Source organism: Amphiprion ocellaris, chromosome 15 (assembly GCF_022539595.1).
Source record: "Amphiprion ocellaris isolate individual 3 ecotype Okinawa chromosome 15, ASM2253959v1, whole genome shotgun sequence".
In the NCBI taxonomy this organism is placed as follows: domain Eukaryota; kingdom Metazoa; phylum Chordata; class Actinopteri; family Pomacentridae; genus Amphiprion; species Amphiprion ocellaris.
Genome location: NC_072780.1, coordinates 32,840,856 through 32,863,871, shown reverse-complemented (window position 1 = coordinate 32,863,871; position 23,016 = coordinate 32,840,856). Strand labels below are relative to the sequence as shown.

The following is a 23,016-nucleotide window of genomic DNA, read 5'->3' as shown; positions in this document are numbered from 1 at the left end:
ACGGATACCGGATCACGTGCCCTAAATATGTAGCAGGAATTGATGGGACTCAGAAACACCCCCACAATTTAATCAGTTGTTCCTTGGATCATTTCTGATGGATAAGTCCTGATAAGTCCTCAGAGGTGGATTTATAGTAGGATCACAATCATGTGATCATCAGCAGGCAGCTGATGAAGTGTTCACTTGTTGTCATGGTTACAGTGACGCCATGCTGCTATCTGGCAATGATACAGAAATCTTTAATAAATCCGTGGATCCAGACTATAAGCTGCATCACTGCCAAAATCTAATCACTTGGTCCTTGTGTCATTTCTGACCTTCTCTGGAAATTTCATCCAAATCTGTTGGTCTGTTTTTGAGTAATGTTGCTGACAGACAGACAGACAGACACACAAACCAACTCCGATCGTCACATAATTCCGCCACGTCCCTTGGTGGAGTAATTATAGACTTTGGTGCCATTTAATGGAGTGAGAACCAGCAGCACGTGCTTGTTGCACACAGACAGACAGACAGACAGACAGACAGACAGACAAGCCAACGCCGATTGTCACACAACTCCACCGCGATCTTTAGCGGAGTAATAAACCCACCTGGGGACTCGGCAGCTCCTTGTACTGCTTCCTTTGGGCCACCTTGATGGGCGGCAGGTGAGTCACGGCGGAAACCAGGAAGTTCATGAGGATGTCCTCGCAGTTGGAGGTCCGGTCCACCAGAGTCCTCAGAGACTGGGGCAGGTAGTGGGTGAACAGGTAGTGGTAGTACCTAAGGGGCAGATCAGGGGCTTACACGTCTGTATTTGGGTTAAATTTTGGGATGTATTTATGTGGAGAAGAGGACAAATTACTGGGAAAATGAAAACCTAAAAGCCCTACAGCAGGTTTGAAAGGCATGTTATAAAGTAAAGAGATTTAACAGAATTGCACCATTTTTCCATCAATTTAACAGTTTCTGCTCGACCATCTTTAAGTTGCCAACATTTTTATAGTTGGACAGCTTCTTTTTTTTTAATAATTTTCAACAATTTTTGAGCCATTTGGGGCAACCTTAAACAGGTTTTTTGTCATTTTTAACAGTTACCGAGTCATTTTGAAATATTTTTTGTATAGTTTTAGAACTCTTGTGTGTCATTTTGAACATTTTTGAGTAATTTTGGACAATTTATGAGTAATTTTCAACAATAATCGAGTAATTTTGGATAATTTTTGTTCAATATTGAACAACTTTCTGTGTAATTTAGTTTTTTTGTGTAATTTTGAGCATTGTTTGAGTCATTTTCAATAATTATTGAGTAATATTGGGCAACTTTTGTGTTATTTTGAATAAATTTTGAGTCACTTGGGGTAACCTTAGACAGGTTTTTGTCACAACAATTATTGAGTAATTTTGCAATAGTTTTTGTATAATTTTGGATAATTTTTGAGTAATTTTCAGCAATTATTGAGTAATTTTGGATTGTTTTTATGTAATCGTGGGCAACTTTTGTGTAATTTCGTTTTTTTTTGTGATCTTGAGCTTGTCTTATTTAAAAATTTACCAACACTAAATACTGTGTAGTAATCAGAGTCTGTAAAAAAAAAAAACAAGAAAATTGCCGTTTCTGACTGTAACTGTGAAGCCATTCGTTACTCAAAATTCACAAAAATTCTGAGACATTTCAGCTGAACTGCCGGATGTGTTTAAGCAGAGCAGAAATCAGTCAAGTATGGAAACAAATCAGAGAAATTAGAGGAAAATCAAACATATTGGACCGATAGAATCAATGCAGCAACAGTGAACAGAGGAGTTAAAGCTGTTGGAGATCCATTCAGCATGGTGAAACAGCAGAGTAGAGGCTGGAAACATGGAAATATTCACATTCAAAGTGACGCCAAATTGGAAAAAAATGACACACAATGACCTGGAAATAATCCAAAATGACAACTTGTCCAAAACAGTTCATAAAATGGAGCAAAATGACTCAAAATTGGTCCAAAAAACTAAAAACAAAAAACTCCATAATGACATAAAACTCTCCAAAATGAGCGAAGAGATTATTCAAAACGACTCTAAAATTAGTTAAAACTAGTTGAAACGTCTTTCTACAGCTGATGAGACTCAAAACTGGACCAGAAATTGTCCAAAATGACTCAAATTGTCCATAGAGACTCAAAAAAATCTCATGTTGACCTAATTTTGCGTAATTTTTAGCTGGTTTAAAGTCATTTTTTGATTTTTTTTGGTACTTCAGTCATATTCTTAGTCAATTCGGACGATTTTATATGACTTTGGACAAGTTTCAAGTTATTTTAGAAAAGTTTTGAGTTCTTCACAAGTTTTGAACGATTTTGTAATGAATAAATAAATGCAGCATGGCTCAGAAACAGTGAACAGAGGAGTTAAAGTTGTTGGAGATCCATCCAGCAGGTGAAACATCTTTGTAGTTCTCGAAGTTCTAAATTCAGTCTTAATTTCTTCTTTTTTTCTGAATTATTGAGCCCAAAGTGAGGCTGTGACAGCAGCACAAACTGCTTGGAAGGTTAAATAGCTGATATTTTTTCACCTAGCGCCTCTTTTACACATTTTTTCTTTTATTTTTTTATATTTCTGTTGCAGGAATATTTCTCACGTTTGCTGCCAGTGTTTTTTTTTTACTTCCTGTCACACTTTGTAGAATCACAATTTCTTCATCTAACCATAAAAATCCACATAAATGTCTTGTTGAAACAGATTTTTACGTCACAGATGCAGGAGAAAGACAGAAACAGTATGTATAAGACGATATCTATAGGAAGTGTAGGAGCTGTGATGTATGTTGATGATATGTATCTGGGACGAGTTTCACCGCCAGCAGGATTTCACATTTATAGAGCAGAACCAGTAAAACCCTCTGGTGGAAAACGGACGGATTTATTCTGTCAGTTTTCAAGACTGGAGATTTAGTGCAGATTTATACTGGTAATTTTGCATTATAAAACCATAATTGTATTCCTTTGGAGCTAAAATTAACAACATTTATCTGTATATAAGTTGAAGCAATTAAAACTAGGAAGCAGCTGCTGTTTCTTTGTGGAATTTCTGATATTTTTTATTAATTTTTGGTGCAAAAACAGCATTTAGTTCACAGTTGCACATTTTTTGTGTCACTTTAAACAATTATTCAGTAATATTGGGCGACTTTGTGTTATTTTGAACCATTTTTGATCCATTTTGGACAACTTGGGGTAACCTTAGACAGGTTTTTGTCATTGTTAATAATTGTTGAGTCCTTTTAAATAATTTTTGTATAATTTTAGAACTCTTGTGTGTCATTTTGAATATTTTGGACAATTTTGGAGTAATTTTCAGCAATTATTGAGTAAGTCTGAATCATTTTTATTCAATACTGGACATGTGTAATTTAGATTTTTTTGAGTGATATTGCACATTATTTGAGTCATTTCTAACAATTATTCAGTAATATTGGGCGACTTTTGTGTTATTTTGAACAAGTTTTGAGATATTTTGGACAATTTATGAGTAATTTTCAGCAATTATTGAGCAACTTTGGATCATTATTATTCATTAATGGACAACTATTGTGTAATTTTGAATATTTTTTGTGATTTTGAGCATTTTTTGAGTCATTTTCAACAATTATTCAGTAATATTGGGCAACTTTTGTGTTGTTTTAAACAATTTTTGAGCCATTTCGGACAATGTAAGGTGATTTTAGATAGTTTTCTGTCACTGTAAACAATTATCGAGTCGTTTTAGAATAATTTTTGTCTAATCTTTCAAAAACTTTTCTTTAATTTTGAACACTTTCTTGGAATAATTTTGGACATTTTTCTCTTTTGGAAAAAAAAGGGGAAAATTAGTTGAATAAAACAGAGGAAAAAACATTCTCCAAACTAAAACACTTATAAACTGTTGGGTGTTAGTCTTTATAATAGTTTGGTAAAGTTGTATTTTATTAAATTCTGGCAGGGTTTCAGTCCTTAATGGTAAAATAAATCAGATAAATTCATATAAATGACACGGCAGCACTTTGCCTTCAATATTTAGATTATTTGTTAATCTAATCTAATCCTTTCATGTAAGGCAGAGCTTCAGTGTTGCGTTATGTTCCCTCCGTCTTGCAAAGTTAATTAAAAATAGACTAAATCAGAGGTTTTCTAGCTGTAAATGTGTTTTTTTAAAGCTTTGATGATGCACCTGTGGTAGAAAGCGGCTCCGGTCAGGACGATGGAGTAGTCATTGGTCCATTTGGAGGTGTAGCCCCAGGCTCTCTTCAGGGGGTCCCAGAAGTGGCTCCTGGGCGGGTATCCGACGATCCGCTCGGGGAAACTCCTCCACACCAGGAAGGCAAAGTTCACCTGCAGGTCCACACAGGAAACGCTCACATATGGCGGCCACGTCATGACTGGTTCTGTCTGTTCATCAGCACCACATAGACTCACCTCGCTGGTCAGCAGGACGGTATCCTCGTCCAGACTCAGCACCGCCTCTGTCTCTATGGCAACGTGAGGTAGAAACCGACTGGTGGTCTGAAGAACAAACACAGATTTAAGTCCTCGGAGGGAAGGTTTTACACTTCCTCTGATAATTATTCAACATTGAATCAGGGTCAATTTAGTTTGGCTTTTTTAAACAAGAATTTACAGAAAAAGACAGATTTCTACAACGTAATGTCAATTAAATGAAAACATAAAATGTAAATAAGTGACTTTTCTCGCCTAATTCCATAATAGTCTAAATATTTCTGTATCTGGAAGGTCCAGGCTCTGGTGGATCAGAACTCCTGGATAGAACTACACCATGAAGACTAAAGAACACTCCAAGAGACTAGTGAGGGAGGCCACCAAGACACCTATGACTCCTCTGAAGGAGTTCTAAGTTCCACCACCACCGTGTGGCAGCATCATGATGTGAAGCATGGCAGTGGCAGCATCATTATGTGAAGCAAGGTGGTGGCAGCATCATGATATAAGGCATGGTGGTGGCAGCATCATGATATGTAGCATGGAGGTGGCAGCATCATGATGTGAAGCACGGTGGTGGCAGCATCATGATGTGTAGCATGGTGGTGGCAGCATCATTATGTGAAGCATGGTGGTGGCAGCATCATGATATAAGGCATGGTGGTGGCAGCATCATGATATGTAGCATGGAGGTGGCAGCATCATGATGTGAAGCACGGTGGTGGCAGCATCATGATGTGAAGCATGGTGGTGGCAGCATCATGATGTGAAGCACGGTGGTGGCAGCATCATGATGTGAAGCACGGTGGTGGCAGCATCATGAAGTGAAGCATGGAGGTGGCAGCATCATGAAGTGAAGCATGGAGGTGGCAGCATCATGAAGTGAAGCATGGAGGTGGCAGCATCATTATGTGAAGCAATCTAGCAATCTAAGTATCTACTAAATATGACTTACTTTGACATGCAGGCATCTTTAGCTAAATGCTATCGACCAGTGATTCAATGTTTAAAAGCAGTAAAAGATGATCATGTTCTGTAGTTCATGATGAGTGAAAATGACAGGAAGAGGAAACATCTCACCTTCCTCCTGCCGTCGGTCACCGTGAGGGGAACCGGCATCGGAGGCCATTTGCTGCGACTGGGAGGCGGCTTCTCGCTGTTCCACAGAATGATGATCTGGAAGAGGAAGGTTAGATTGATTGGAGATATCTGTGACATCCATCAGCCTGTAGGGCAGCTGGAGGTTTGGGATAAATCTGGACATCAGACGGCAGCTTCAGGAGCTTTCTGCTCTTTATTCTGGTCAATGTTTAGTGATAAAGTGGGGAAACCGGGCTTTTTCTGACATCAGACTACACTACATAACCCTCAATGACAAACAATTCAACAAAACAGGTGTTGTTTGGTTTATTCCATAAAAAAATCAATCAGAGCCTCCTGAAAATTAGCAGATTTATTTTAATCTAATGATCAGAGTTTGACCTTCATACTATGAATATTTTCACAGTAACAGGCCCTTGAAGTACATAGAGGTGAGCTGAAATCTCTTCATTGTTTCCTTTTTCAAAATCATTTTAAAATCATCGGGTGCTCTTTAGGAAAAAAGGGTTAAAAAATAATCAGTAGACTAGCAGATAAAATCTCTCAACACTTTTTACATGATTCTGAGCCTCATAACTTTATGTATGAAAAATAAGAATCAACTTTTTCATTTTGAACTATTTTTGAATCATTTTGGAATTATTTTTTATAGAATTTTGGAATTCTTGTGTGTCATTTTGAACAGTTTTGAATAATTTTGGACAATTTACTATTAATTTTCAACAATTATTTGTCTTACTTTGGTAACTTTTATGCTATTTTGGACAGCTTTTGTATCATTTCGATTTTTTTTGGAGCCATTTTGAACAATTTTGGGTAATTTTAGACAGGTTTTTATCATTGCTAACAATTATTGAGTCACTTTGAAATAGGTTTTGAATAATTTTGGAATTCTTGTGTGTCATTTTGAACATTTTTTAGTAATTTTGGACAGTTTATGAATAATTGTCAACAATTATTGAGTAATTTTTGATAATTTTCATTCAATAGTGGACAACTTTTGTTTCATTTTGATTTTTGTTGTGTGATTTTGAGCATTCTTGAGTAATTTTCAGCAATTACTGATGAATATTGGGCGATTGTGTATTATTTTGAATGATTTATGAGCCATTTGGGGTAACCTTAGACAGATTTCTGTCACTGTTAACAATTAGTGAGTCATTTTGGAATCATTTTTGTATAATTATGGAACTCTTGTGTGTCATTTTGAAAATTTTTGAGTAATTTAGGACAATTTCTGAGTAATTTTCAGAAATTATTGAGTGGTTTTGAATGCCAGAAATACCTCAGATTTGTTGAAATTATTGACCCTACTTGTCTAAATTTGTCCAAAATGATTCAAACATTGTGATAAAATGTGCAAAACCTGTCTGAAATTAGTCAAATAAACCAAAATTCAGCATATTTGGTTCAGTTTGTGTCCTGAAAATCTTCACAATCTGGATTCTCTGCAGTTCTTTTCTGCTTCACTTCAGACCTGGACGGTTTCTGATTCCCTCCAGCTGACCACAGATCAGACTGAGCTCATTTCTAACAGCATCACTCCCCGACTTCGACCGCTAACGAAGAACACGGAGGACTCAGCGGGGAATCTGGGAGCTTCTTTCTGATCAACTTTAATCATCACATTAAGTTTGGTCCTGCTCTGAGGTCAAACCGTCGCTCCCCAAACACATCGTCCAACAATTATCCTCCTGAACGCCGCTACTCAACCGTTCACCGGCCTTAATGGTGCAGCAGTCGGCCGTTTACAGCTGGTTCAGAACCCACAAACAGCGGACAGGAGGAACATTAGTCATTAGAACCGACTCCCCATTCGTTCTAATGCCCTGAATCTGCATTCAGCTAAAGAGTCTCCTGATTGCTTTTAGATGTCCTGACTCTGCTGAACAACTTTCAACCCCTCAAAGGCCTAAAGTTTAAAACCACTGCAGCTTGTATGAACTTTCTGCACCACTTTAAACCGTTAGTTCTTCATGTATGTTCAACAATGTGCCACATCCAGCTGTGTAACATCAAATAAACTACAGTTTTTAAGGTCTTAGTACTCTAGACAAGCCGTCTTTAAACGTTTCCATAGATACACGTGTACAGACGATTGTTCTGCTAGACTTTTATACACTTTTAAACCGTCTGTTATAAAAATGTACTGTATTCTTACTATGATTTCAAGTACCATTCTGTGTTTTATACTGAACTTGTGGAAAACTATGGAGAACTCCAAGGCCGTGTGAACTGATAAGACTCAGCAACTGTTTGTGCGACTGCAGGAACTCACTCCCACTGAGTTCCACCACCCCACAAGTTCTTCTTTGTTCTAAATATTAATGTGAGTTCATTTTCTGGTGGTTGCTCAACAGCTTAGGACTCCACTAGAGAAGAAACTTCCAAACGCTGTCCAAAAAAAAAAAAAAAGTTGCACACTCTAGTATTTCATTGGACCACCTTTGACACACGTTCACTGTGGCATCATTTTGATAAGCTTCTGCAATGTCACAGCATTTATTTCTGTCCAGAGTTGCATTAATTTTCTACCAAGATCTTCTATTGATGATGGGAGAGTCGGACTGCTGTGCAAAGTCTTTTCCAGGACATCCCAAAGGTTCTCAGTGGGGCTGAGGTCCTTCAAAATGTGCCAGAAACGATCAGAATCACCTCAAATCTGTTGAAATTTCCTTGAAAGTCATGAATCTTTTCACTCAGAGAGACTTACATTTTACTATTTTGCCTGAAAAGCCTAATTTCTGCTGAGATTGTTGTAGTTTTGGCAGGTTTTTCCATCTCCACAGACGATCTTCTCTACCTTGTCAGGTCCCTGATTAAGCCTCTTCCTGCTTGGTTTCTCAGTTTGGCCAGACGGTCACCTCTACCATGACTAAACCTTTTTCCATTTTCCATTTTAGTGAGGCCGCTGCTCCTGGAAACCCTCGATGCTTTGGATCTATACCTCGCTGCAGCTCCACAGAGAGTTTCTTGGACTCCATGTCTGGATTTTTGGCCTCATATCGTGGGACCTTTTCTAAACTACGTCCAAACCATTCAGGTTGCCCAGTTGGACTCCAGTCAGGTTCTGGCCACATCTCAGGGGTATAAAAAACAAACAGGATGCTGCAGCAATGGGTCTAAATACATCTAAAAAGAGAGTTTTCTTTTACTTCTGACTCACAAAAGCTTCTGAAAATGGGTTTTTGTGTTGTTACTGAGGGTAGCATGATGGGGGAAAAAGCCAATTTCATGCATTTAAATTAAGGTTGCAGCACAATAAAGTGTTTAAAAAGAGAAGTACTTTGTCAGGATGATAAATCAGTGCTCGGTGTATTTACCTGAGAGCAGTACTTTGACTTGGAGACCACCTGGAGGAGCTTCATGATTGGCTGAGACTGGGAGACCAATGGGGAGACGGCGTGGATGACAGCAGTGAACTCCTGACCTGGATTTACCCCTGAGAAAAGTTACAAAACAAAGACATGCAGATAAATGCAAGTGCATTAATAATAATAAACATCGACAGGTTTGTCCTCTGAGTAAAAACATATAAACGTGAATCTGCACCGTGTTGTGAAGATAAATATCTGATCTTTATAGTAAAACATAACCTGCAATAATTATACCAGGAGTGTCCAAAGTTTCCACAAATACTTACACCAAAATGAAAATGAAACATTCATTTCAAATTCATGTTGGTTTTTTAATGTTTTGCAGCAGTAATTTTATAAGGTGTTATAAAAATAAAATGTATTATTATTATAGTATGATGATGCCACCTCCATGCAGGTGATGACCAGTGCAATAATTACACCATCAGAGCAAACTGAAAATGAATATTTTATTGTTTTTTAAAAATATATTTAGCAACATTAGTTTTAAGAAATTAAGGTTATTATTATTACTATAGTATGATGCTGCCACCACCATGCTGGTGTATATATATATATAATTACACCATCAGCGCAAATTGAAAACGAATGCGTTTAAAATAGGAGGGAATAATAAAACACAACATGCATTTTAACAGCACTGCAAAACTAAAACCCGTGCTGATGAGGGCTTTGGTAAACATTTCATTACAATTTGCTGGTGGAGCGCTGATTACACATTAAGGCTGTAAGAACTCAGATGAGCCATCAGGATTTGCATGCGGTGTAGATGGGTGTGTGTTTACCTAATCCCAGGTAGTAGAAGGGGAAGTGAGCGAGGTGTGTGGAGTATTCTGGCAGCACTAACAGGCCTCCCGGCAGAGAGTTCCACATGTACTTGTTCCTTGATATGTGAGAAAACACCCGGTCCTTAATGATCTGCAGAGAAAAACAAAAAAATGTCACATGCATCATGAAGTGGACCATTAATTGGCTGAAAGGTGTCAAATACCAGGTTGTGTTTTAGTAGGTCTTTGCCATGACAACTAACTAGAGCGCCAAGTGATAAAATAATTAATGTAAAGAAGTCAAAGAACTGCAACACATTTGGAAAACTCATCACTAAAGCTCATGTAATGATGGGTCGTAAGTAAAAGACATTTATATGTGAACGTTATAAAAAAAATGAACCATATATTGCATGGTTCATTTGATGATGAAAAACAAGACAATTAACTCCAACATCTAGACCTCTGTGAAAACCAACATCTAGACCTCTATGAACATCTAGACCTCTATGAACACCAACATCTAGACCTCTGTGAACATCTAGACCTCTATGAACATCTAGACCTCTATGAACACCAGGTTCTGGTTCCTACCAATGAGTACAAATCAACATTTAGTCTAAATATCTAAATACTGGACCCTTGTCTGGTCAAACTTTCCACACATCAGATTCTACTGATGTTAGAGCCTCAACAGTTGGTGAAATGTGGACCAAAGACTGGATTTTAGTAGAAATATGGATCCATCCATAGATATACACTTACAGGAACTTTATGGAGACACAATACCACTTTTTCTATTTTCAAGGTCCAATAATTATTCAATATTGTCCTTTTAGACAATGTAAATGATGTTGACCAGGTTTCAAGTAAATTTTGAGTCATAGTCAAACAGGGTTTTAAGTAATTTAGGATATTTTGGAAGAATTTTAGACAAGTTTCAAGTCATTTTGAATAAATTTTGCTGAGTTACAGGTAGTTTTTACTCATTTTGGACAGGTCTTTGGGTTTGTTTTGGACAAGTTTAAATTTCAAATAGCAAGAAACTGGAACCACTCATCAGATTCCTACCAATTCCTACCATTCAGTCAAAATATCTAAGAACTGGAACAAAAACAAGACAAAAAATGAAACAGAGGAGGCAAAACTGGCCCAAAAAGACACAAACTGACAAAAAAATAGACACAAAACTAGAGAAACAAGACACAGAATGACAGAAAGAAGAATATAGCAACCACAAAGACACATAAAATGATGTAAACAAGACAGAAAACAACAAAAACAAAACACAAAATGACAAAAACGAGACACAAACAACTAAAACAAGACACAAATCAACAAAAACGAGACACAAAATGACAAAAATGAGACACAAATCAACAAAAACAAGACATGGAATGACAGAAGGGAGACAAAACAACAAAAACAAGACATAAAATGACAAAACCGAGACACAAAACTAGAGAAACAAGACAAAATAACAAAAACAAGACATAAAATGACAAAACCGAGACACAAAACTAGAGAAACAAGACAAAATAACAGAAAGGAGAAAAAACAACCACAAAGAGACATAAAATGACATAAACAAATCAGAAAACAACAAAAATGAGACAAATGAACAAAAACAAGACACAAAATGACAGAAGGGAGACAAAACAACTACAAAGACACATAAAACAACATGAAAGAGACAGAAAACCACAAAAACGAGACACTAAATGATATAGAAGCAAGAAAAATGAGACAAAAGATGACAATAAACAAGACAACAGTACCCCTGAACTCCCTAAAAACTGGAACAAAAACAAAACATAAAACCAAGGAAAGGACACAAACCTGTCCCTGCATTAAAGGGTCCCTGCATAAAAGTGTCCCTGCATAAAAGTGTCCCTGCATAAACCTGCCCCTGCATAAAACGTCTCTGGATAAAACGTCCCTGCATAAAACGTCTCTGGATAAAACGTCCCTGCATAAAACGTCCCTGCATTAAAACGTCCCTGCATTAAAACGTCCCTGCATTAAAACGTCCCTGCATAAACCTGTCCCTGCATTAAAACGTCCCTGCATTAAAACGTCCCTGCATTAAAACGTCCCTGCATTAAAACGTCCCTGCATAAACCTGTCCCTGCATTAAAACGTCCCTGCATTAAAACGTCCCTGCATTAAAACGTCCCTGCATTAAAACGTCCCTGCATAAACCTGTCCCTGCATTAAAACGTCCCTGCATTAAAACGTCCCTGCATTAAAACGTCCCTGCATAAACCTGTCCCTGCATTAAAACGTCCCTGCATTAAAACGTCCCTGCATTAAAACGTCCCTGCATTAAAACGTCCCTGCATAAACCTGTCCCTGCATTAAAACGTCCCTGCATTAAAACGTCCCTGCATTAAAACGTCCCTGCATAAACCTGTCCCTGCATTAAAACGTCCCTGCATTAAAACGTCCCTGCATAAACCTGTCCCTGCATTAAAACGTCCCTGCATTAAAACGTCCCTGCATAAACCTGTCCCTGCATAAACCTGTCCCTGCATTAAAACGTCCCTGCATTAAACGTCCCTGCATAAACCTGTCCCTGCATAAACCTGTCCCTGCATTAAAACGTCCCTGCATTAAAACGTCCCTGCATAAACCTGTCCCTGCATTAAAACGTCCCTGCATTAAACGTCCCTGCATAAACCTGTCCCTGCATTAAAACGTCCCTGCATTAAAACGTCCCTGCATAAACCTGTCCCTGCATAAACCTGTCCCTGCATTAAAACGTCCCTGCATTAAAACGTCCCTGCATTAAACGTCCCTGCATAAACCTGTCCCTGCATTAAACGTCCCTGCATAAACCTGTCCCTGCATTAAAACGTCCCTGCATTAAAACGTCCCTGCATTAAAACGTCCCTGCATTAAAACGTCCCTGCATTAAACGTCCCTGCATAAACCTGTCCCTGCATTAAACGTCCCTGCATAAACCTGTCCCTGCATTAAAACGTCCCTGCATTAAAACGTCCCTGCATTAAAACGTCCCTGCATAAACCTGTCCCTGCATTAAAACGTCCCTGCATTAAAACGTCCCTGCATTAAAACGTCCCTGCATAAACCTGTCCCTGCATTAAACGTCCCTGCATAAACCTGTCCCTGCATTAAAACGTCCCTGCATTAAAACGTCCCTGCATTAAAACGTCCCTGCATTAAAACGTCCCTGCATAAAACGTCCCTGCATTAAAACGTCCCTGCATTAAAACGTCCCTGCATTAAAACGTCCCTGCATAAAACGTCCCTGCATTAAAACGTCCCTGCATAAACCTGTCCCTGCATTAAAACGTCCCTGCATTAAAACGTCCCTGCATTAAAACGTCCCTGCATAAACCTGTCCCTGCATTAAAACGTCCCTGCATTAAAACGTCCCTGCATTAAAACGTCCCTGCATAAACCTGTCCCTGCATTAAAACGTCCCTGCATAAACCTGTCCCTGCATAAACCTGTCCCTGCATTAAAACGTCCCTGCATAAACCTGTCCCTGCATAAACCTGTCCCTGCATTAAACCGTCCCTGTACAAACCGTCCCTGCTTACTGAATGTAAATGTTTAAACTGAAACCGTGGGACGTGCTTCATTAAATAATCATGACCTTCTCGTGGCAGCAGTATCTGTGACATTTATATTCTCTACATTTGTACGTAGGAACAACAGTTGAGTGGTTTAATGGTGAACTTGAGCTCTTCTTTTTCCTTCTAAGCCGGCAGATAAGAGCCGTGCAGCTTTGTGTAAACCGAACCAACCCGACTCTCCTGCGTTTGCATATTTCAGCTGGCTGTGATGAAGCTCGGTGTACTTCCTGCCGTGGCCCAACAGGAGGTGCAGCAGGCTGGTTTCCATCCAGGGCCTCCACCGCTGACCTCCGGCTGCCTGACAGCTGTGTTCCCGGGGAGAGGTTCCCCCTCTGCATGCTGTATGTATATAAGCAGCTTATCGCAAACCTCCAGAAACTCCTCCTTTATCATCTGCGGCATAAATCCCCGGCAGCACTGGAGGCTGCCAGACCGCCGTCCACAAACATCAGATTGCAGCGTCGACTGCTCGCTGTGTGATTTCTTCACATTTCTGCGGGTTGGATGTGTTGTTTCCCCACGTTTTTATGTGTTAAAATTGACAGTGGCAGTAAAGAAAAGGCGTGTATAAGGAGGCTGTTACTTCTTTTCATGCATCATCTGAGCCTTGGGCCAACCTTCAGATGACTTTCTGTGCTGCCTTTGAAGAGCGTTTCTCTGCAGCTCGTTCAAAGACGAAGCGATGAAACAAAAACTCTGAAAATCAGCCAAAATAATTCAAGCAGCTCCTCCGTTTCCTTCTGCGTGTGAAACTTTCTCTGCAGCCGTAAATGAGAAAAGTGTGATAACAGAGCCTCAACAGTTGGTGAAATGTCAACCAAAGACTGTATTTTTTTAGTAGAAATATGGATCCATCCATAGATATACACTTATAGGAACTTTAAGGAGACACAATACCAGCCTCAAATGTTAATTTTGCACTTTTTACCATTTTTAAGGTCAAATAATTACATAATCTTTTCATTTTTAGATTATTTAAATAGGCTTTGGACAATTTTTGGGTCATTTTCAACAATTCTGAGTCATTTCAGATCATTCTTGAGTCATCTTGGACAAGTTAGAGCTCATTTTAGACTAATTTTGAATAATTTTCTCATGAATCATTGAGTCATTTAAGTAATTCTGGACAGATTCAAGTCAACTTATTTTAAAACTGGAACCTTGTCTGGTCAAACTTTCCACTCATCAGATTCTACTGATGTTACAGCCTCAACAATTGGTGAAATGTGGACCAAAGACAGAATTTTAGTAAAAATGACTGGGTTGGAAATATTCCACTTTCTTCTCTTTTTAAGCTCCAATAATTATTCAACAATGTAATGTTGGCCAGGTTTCAAGTAAATTTTGAGTTATTTTGAAGGAGAGTTTTAATTAATTTTGTATATTTTTGAGTAATTTTGGACATGTTTCAAGTCATTTTGGACAAATTTTGACAAATTACAGATAGTTTTTGCTCATTTTGGACAGGTCATTAGGGTTTGTTTTGGACAATCTGGATTAATTTTGTACAAGTTTCAAGCCAAAATAGTAAAAACTGGAACCACACATCAGATTCTACTGATGTTAGAGCCTCAAAAGTTGGTGAAATGTGGACTAAAGACTGTATTTTCCGCAGCAGTAAATGAGAAAAGTGTGATAATAGCGAGCGCTGAGGCAGAAAGCGGCAGGTTGAGACTGATATTGGCAGAGTAATGATATATCATTTCTATACATCAGGGGATTTCTCCGAGGCTTCAGGTGATGTGAGCTGCTTTGAATCACAAAGCTGAGCTGGTAGAGAGGGTTGGAAACGTGGAGCGCAGGCTGAGATCCAAGCCTGTAATCATCATGATAGGAGGGTGGTTTGAATGCGATACGAGCAGCCAGTAGAAGGCTGTGTTTACAGAAGAGGATTCTTTTTGTGGATGTTTTCACTGGAACGCTGTCGGCGCTGCTCAGCTCTGGATACAGGAACACCGCTTATTTAGACTTCTAAACATCTCCGTTTGGTTTGGAGCAGCTTTACAAGAACATATTTGTGGGACAGATGCTCTGCTGACGCATCGTGGAGTCAAAAGTTCAGATACAGCTGATTTATTGCTGAAGTTAAAGGTCCAGTGATGAGGATTTCTTTGTTTTCTGTTGTTGTTGTCAGTGCAGCATCGATCTCCTGTTTCATTTATCTTGTTGTCATGATGTGTTTCAGTAAACATGACATTAATTTCCAGCATCTGTAAGGGAACATTCTGCAAAATCAGCCTCATGTCGTTAAATTTAACATGGAAGCAGCTTGTAACTGCAGATCTAACACCACCAGGTCTAGATGACCTCTATGAACACCAACATCTAGACCCCTATGAACACCAACATCTAGACCTCTATGAACACCAACATCTAGACCTCTATGAAAACCAACATCTAGACCTCTATGAACACCAACATCTAGACCTCTATGAACACCAACATCTAGACCCCTATGAACACCAACATCTAGACCTCTATGAACACCAACATCTAGACCTCTATGAAAACCAACATCTAGACCTCTATGAACACCAACATCTAGACCTCTATGAACACCAACATCTAGACCCCTATGAACACCAACATCTAGACCTCTATGAACATCTAGACCTCTATGAACACCAACATCTAGACCCCTATGAACACCAACATCTAGACCTCTATGAACATCTAGACCTCTATGAACATCAGGTTCTGTTTCCTACCAATGAGTCCACATCAACATTTAGTCTAAACATCTATAAACTAGAACCTTGTCTGGTCAAACTTTCCACACATCAGATTCTACTGATGTTAGAGCCTCAAACGTTGATGAAATGACGACCAAAGACTGTATTTTAGTAGAAATATGGATCCATCCATAGATAGACACTTACAGGAACTTTAAGGAGACACTAGACCACCTTGGTTTGAACATTCAACATCTTTTGTTTCATTCTTAAGGGTAAATAATTACACATTATTGTAATTTTACATTTTTTGGGGGGGGGGGGGGGGGGGGGTTGGATAACTTTTGGGTAATTTATTTTTACAATTTTCAATCATTTTAGACAATTTTTGAGTTGTCTTGGACAAGTTAGAGATCATTTTGGACTAATTGTGGATGATTTTCATGTCAGCATTAACTAATTTTGAGTCAGTTAAGTCATTTTAGGTAGGTGGTGTTGCAGAATCTCTCACAGAAGACTTTCTTAGCCTCTTGAATGAAGATGAAATGTCTTCAAGGAACCATAATCAGAAGTCCAGTTGTTTTCTAACTGAAGATCTTCGGATCGTTGCTACAAATACGTCTTTTAAACAAACTGTATGAACTATACCTTAGCAAATGAACTAACAAGCTTTTTAACCGCTACGTTCTTCAATAATTCAGTATGTTTACAACTAAAACTCGACATTTTCAGTGTGCAGGTTTCAGCTTAGAGGTTGATTTTTACCCTCAGTCAACATCCGGTGAGTCAGAATACCTCCTCAGTTCGTATTTATAACCGGAATAAAGTAGAATCCTGATGATTTAATGTCACAGTGGAATAACTGGACCATGAAGAGAACATCTGAGGCAGGTCTGGTGTCTAGAACCAAACTATACTGGATGAACTGAGCAGCAGGATGGTTGAGTTGAGGTTCTGACCTCCAGTGTGGTGAGGACGATCTTGTCCACGGAGGAAAAGTAGGCTTCCCACAACATCTGGGTCCTCTGTCGGAGCGCCAGGACTCTCTCGTTCCCGATCGCCCTCACCGTGGACGGCACCTGACGAGGACAAAGCCACAAACATTTACCCTTCGGCTGTTTCTGTAGAGCAAACTGTGTCTCTGGAGCAAAGAAAACAGCATTTAAGGGATCACAGAAAACCCACTAATTCAATCCGACCCGAAAAACGTTTGACGCTGAGCTGATCTGAGTTCTGCTGTTTGGATAATTAGACCTTCATTAGCGGCTTTAAGAAGAATCACCGGAATCGATTTCATCACTTGGAGAGTTAAGATCTTTGAGTCCGTTAAAGTGGAAGAAGAAAAAAATGGAGTGAAGTTTTAACTCATTTAAACCCAAAAGTTTTCACACGACTTAAAGGTTTTATTGTTAATGAATGCTGCACTGTAAAAATATGTGTGTTTTCAACTATTTTTAAGCTGAATTTTGAGAGTAATTTACTGCTATTTTACAGAGTTTCTCTGTTTTGTTAAATTTCAGATAATATGAAGTAAAATCACAGAAAAAAGTACAAATTTCTATGCTGACTGTTACACTATGTTTATTGTAAATGAATCAGCAGAAAATATAATTGATTTACAGTGTTTTGAAAGAAAAAATACTGATATTGACCGTAAGACTGTAAGACTGTAAAATGGTTAAAAAAAAAAAAAGTTTTACTTTTGGTTTACAGATTTTTTAAGAACAGACAACTAGTAAATTCCAAGAAAAAAGTATACATTTACGTGTTGATTTGAAAAAAAACTAAATAACATCCACATTAATTTTATTTTTTTTATTTTTTGTATTTTCCAAATTGCAATGTGCTCTTATGTTGATTTATTTTTTTTAATTACTTTTTGTGTGATTCTACTGTATTTAAATCATACAAAATTATAAGTTTTTCACAAATATTTGTGAGAAAAATTATGGATATTAAAGTTTTTAAAAAAGGCAAATAATGTTTTAATTTTTATTTTACAGATTTTCACTTATTTTATTAAATTACAGATAACTAGTAAATTCCAAGAAAAAAATATAAATTTACATGTTGACTTTTTGAAAAATGGAAATAACATCAACATCAACTTTATTTTTTTTGCATTTTTGTAATTTGCTCTTATTCTTTTTATTTGCTATTATTTGAAAGAAACACAATGTATAATAAGGATTTACCATTTATGTTGTTGTTTGTAATTTATAGATATGTACTGTAAAATAATGTCAACACCAAAAATATTAATTAACATTAATTTGTTCTTTTGCAGTGTTTGACTGTAAAACTACACATTTTTTTTACTGCATTTACATCACCAAAAATATTTTTTTACAGATACTTGCGGTTATTTTAAAGAAATATTATGTACATTAAATACAGAAAAATGAAAAAAAAATTTAACCGTTATTTTACAAATTACAGAAAATAAGCAGTAAATTCACAAAAAAAAAAAAAAGTAAAAAATAAAGTTTTAAAAAGTGTTACACATAACTGAAAATAACAGCAGCATTGAAAATCTTTATTTTTAAAAACAGTAATTTGTTCTTTTACAACATTTGATAGTAAAATAACACTATAGTTCACAGAATTATTATTATTATTTTACAAATATCTGCCATTATTTGAAAGAATAATTCTGCACATTAAGGACTGAAAGATGTTGAATATATTTAAACTGTTACTTTCAGCACACAAATTATCAAAAAAAATGTGGAATTTCAATCAGTATTCTACAGATATCTGTGTATTTTTAATATAATCTATAATAGCTCAAAGTGTTGTTACAGTTTATTTTTCCTTGTTTTGTTAAATTAAATTTGAACTATTAATTTACGTCGACTATAAAAATGTAAATAAATGTAAATAATGTCACATCCAAAATCTGTATTTTTTCAAATAGTAATTTGTTCTTTTACAATATTTGATCATAAAATTACAGTATTTTTTAAGTATTTATTTTAAATTCAGTAATTTGAAAGCAAATTATTAAACTATTTTAAACCATTATTTTACATATTTCCCCTTTTTTCCTTTATTTATATTTAGTAAATTTCCCAAAAAGTTTTAATTTCCATTTTCACCGTAAAAAAAAAAACAAGTAAATAACATCCACATCAAAAATATGTATTTTATTTTAACAGTAAATGTTTTCTTATTTAATTTTTTTGAGCGTTTTTTTGTTTGATTTTACTGGATTTAAATCAGCAAACATATAATAGATTTTACAGACATTTAACCCTCGTGTCGTCCTGCGGGTCAAATTGACCCGTTTTTAAAGTTTGAAAAGGTGAAAAAAAAAAATATTTTCACAGTGAAAACTTCCACATTTTCAACATTTTTTGGGAAATTTTTGAACATTTTTTGGTGGGAAAAAAGAAATATTAAAAATGTTTCTTTAAGATCATTGACAAAAAAAAAATCTACCAAAATCCAGTGAATTTCACTGGATTTTGGTTGATTTTTATGTGAATGTTCTTAAAGAAAATATTAGAAGTTTTACTGATATATGTGGAATCACTTTAGATATTTTTAGGATTTTAAAAAAAAATTTTTTTTTTACTAATTTTTTGAAAATATTTACAAGATTTTTTTTTTTTGCCAAATTTGGGGGATTTTTTAATAATAAAACTTTTAAGGGAAACTTTTAAGGAATTATTGGAATTTTCTTCCTCAAGGTTTTGCTAATTTTATAAATTTGTGGAATTTTTTTGCTGAAATTTTTGATTTTTTTCAGACGAGGGAACAATATTTTTTGGTGCCTGTAAATGAGGACAACAGGAGGGTTAAGCTTCTTGTCTTTGTTCTTTCAGCTGGTTTCTCTTCATACTTCACCGCTTCTTTCTGCATTCTGTCGTCTTTTCTGCTCTTTTCTGCTCTTTTCATTGACATGAAGGACGGTTTTGCTGAAGTGTCGTCTTGAAGTTCTACGACCTCGAAGCTCAGACCGTACAGAACATGTGAGGGTTTTTAGATTCTGTCCTGATTTTAAAACACTCTGAACTCTCTGGTTCTGTGAGGCTCAGAGATGAAGGTTGTCATCGGCTTTAACGGCTCTTTGTGTTTGTTTGCAGGATTAAAGCGTTTACTGTGTTTAATCTGAAAGCTGAAACCACCACGACCGGATCAGGTGGACGTTTTACAAAAACCATGACTGGATTTAAACCTTTTCATTCTCAGCACACGTTTAAAAATGAAAACACCAGAAACAGAAACTGTACAGGAAACAACCCCTGAAGTGAGGCTCCTTATTTCTGAGTTTCTTCTATGAACACATAGAAATTCTGTTTAAAAAGCAGAATAGATGCAGTGTTCTGGAGGTTAAGATGCTCTCTCTATATCTATTTCTGCTGCCGCTGTCAAACAATGACATGATTTCAAAAAAGAACGTCGCATTTATGAGCTTCAAGCAGCAGTTTCTGTCTCATTTTTCTTCACTGTTGGCTCATTTTTCTCTGCAATCTCAACTCTTTTCCAAAAATAAATCATTTGCACCACATTCTTGCACAAAAAGAACTAAAATTCTACATTTTTTTGCCACAGAATAAAGAGATTTTAATTAAATTTGGATTATTTTCTAAAAAAATGTTCAATAATATTTGGAAAATCTCTGAATTTTCACTTCACTGTTCAACTTATGGCTTCACATTTGTACAGAAAAGAGCAAAATTATTTTATTTTTAACAGCATGTAGTTAGAGAAAATTATTTAGTTTTTGTGAATTTTTAAATGAAACACATAGAATAAAGATCTTTTGATGAAGTGGCATAATTTTAAGCTTCGATTAGGTTTGTTTTCTCCAAAAAAATGTGCAATAATCTTTGAAAAATCCCTGAATTTTCGCCACTTCATTGTTTGTTACAAATGAGTCACTATTAGCTTCATGTTTGTACAGAAAAGAGCTGATTTTTTTTATTTTTACAGCATCTGCTTAGAGGAAACTGTTTATATTTGGCATTGTTTTTAAATTGAGACATGTAGAACAAAGAGATTTTGATGAAATGTCACAATTTTAAGCTTCAATTTGGTTCATTTTCTCCCAAAAATGTTCAGTAATCTTTGGAAAGTCCTTGAATTTTCATCACTTCACTGTTGGTCACAGATGAGTCACTATTAGTTTCACATTTGTACAGAAAATAGCAGATTTTTTTGTTTTTACAGCATCTGGTTGGAGATAAACGTTTATTTTTGGTGAATTTTTAATGAAGGCGTGCAGAATTTTGCTGAATGCAACACATGAGAAGTTCAAGGACAGTTGGAAAATTGACTATCCAATAATAAATGGTGTATTTTGACGATTTTCAACATTTTGGGGATCAGAGGGTTAAAAAAATATTAACTCAGCAGAGTTTATTTTTGCATATCATACATCTATCTTTATCTCTTTATGTTTTCTGTCTGCATTTCTAATGTCACGGTCAAATAACACTAAGAAAATGACAAAAAAATAAAACATTTCTGGGCTTTTTCTAAAACAAGAGGAGGCTAATCTGTGGTGAACTACGTCTGGATGTTCTCTAAAGTTCCTGTGGACCACAAACGAACCGTCACCGCTGTGTTTTTCCTTTAAATGATGCAGGTTTCAGCTACATCTGGTCATCAGGACGTCAGCGTGTTCAGATGTGTGAGTCCAGCTCTGAGCTCAGGTGTGTTTTTTACCTGCAGCAGGAGCCTCTCGTCTCCTTCGATCACCGCCTGGTTCCACTGAACGACGTCGGAGAACGGCAGCTCCCAGCCGTTACTCAGCAGCACCGGGATGCAGGCCGCCTGCACAGAAAAACACAGAAACAAACATGAATGCATCTCACAATGTTGGAATATTTCCCTTCAGTTTATTCAGAAATGTTGTGGAGATCTTCAACCGTCAACAGTTTTCTCTATGAGGCTGATTTAGCATCAGAATCTCTCCGGCATCGTGATTTTTTTTCTAATTTTCTAGCGTTTTATAAAGATATTATTGCACAGCCTTGAGAACCATCACTTTGCACAAACTGTATGAACAAATAAAAACTCCTCAATCTTAAGGTTGCTTTTGCTGAATTACACCAAAAAAATTTACAAAAGTATTTGACATAATATTCTAATAAATGTTCAGAAGCCATAAAATTGAAAATAAAATAAAGAAAAAGGCTTGAAATGTTTAACTTTACCTATAATAAGTCTAAAATCTGTTAAATTTTCACTCTTTATTGAACAACTGATGGAAAATATTGAAAGAAAAACAGTCAGAGAGGAGTTTAGAGAGAACTGAACTCAGTCAGTGCTTAGTTACTGCTTCAGTGTTCAGAATTTCATGTTTTTAAAAGCTTGAATTTTTTTAGTGTTTTCATCATATTTTCACCAGGAATCTGTTTTAATGGCTCAATATTTCCAGAAATAAAACTCCTAAAGACATCAGATAGTTTCATCAGATCAGAATTATTGAATGGATCCAGTAGAGGACACATTTACTGCCAGATCTTGAAAATGGAAAAAAAAATGTGCAAAGTTTTCAGATAAAGCTGGTCTAGTGTCTCCATAAAGTTCCTATAAGTGTATATATCTATGGATGGATCCATATTTCTACTAAAATACAGTCTCTGGTCCACATTTCACCAACTTTTGAGGCTCTAACATCAGTAGAATCTGATGTGAGGAAAGTTTGACCAGACAAGGTTCCAGTTTTTAGATATTTTGACCTGAAATGTGTCCAAAATACCCCAAATTTAGTCCAAAATGACACAAAATTTACCAAAAATGACTTTAAACTCAACCAGAATTACCAAAAATCATCCAAAGCGTCAATAATCAACACTTATTGGTTCCTTAAAATGGAAAAAAAATGCAAACAAACTGAAAAATACGTCCAAAAGTGCACAAAAAGTCTTCTGGTAATTCATTGTTTTTATATTTCATTATAAAAGTGTATGAAAATAAATAAATAAATAAAATTAAAATGTTGGGTTAGAAACAAAAAAAGAAAAGAAAATACAGGCCAAAAGTGAAAATAATGTCCAGATTAAAATTCTATTTTTTCGAGTGGTACTTTTTTCTTTGAA

The 23,016-nt window shown here is 36.4% G+C and overlaps 1 protein-coding gene across 1 annotated transcript in view; it reads right to left on the bottom strand.

The window, feature by feature from the left end:
- Positions 1–23,016, bottom strand: part of LOC111571373 (exostosin-1c) — a 114,781-nt gene that overhangs the window by 1,218 nt on the left and 90,547 nt on the right. Inside the window, exons 3-10 of the mRNA XM_055018017.1 lie at positions 21,638–21,745; positions 16,924–17,043; positions 9,709–9,841; positions 8,870–8,988; positions 5,526–5,621; positions 4,425–4,511; positions 4,180–4,340; positions 597–768 (exon numbers count right to left, since the gene is read on the bottom strand). Coding sequence (XP_054873992.1) covers positions 597–768; positions 4,180–4,340; positions 4,425–4,511; positions 5,526–5,621; positions 8,870–8,988; positions 9,709–9,841; positions 16,924–17,043; positions 21,638–21,745 — 996 coding nt within the window. The remainder of the gene's footprint in view (positions 1–596; positions 769–4,179; positions 4,341–4,424; positions 4,512–5,525; positions 5,622–8,869; positions 8,989–9,708; positions 9,842–16,923; positions 17,044–21,637; positions 21,746–23,016) is intronic.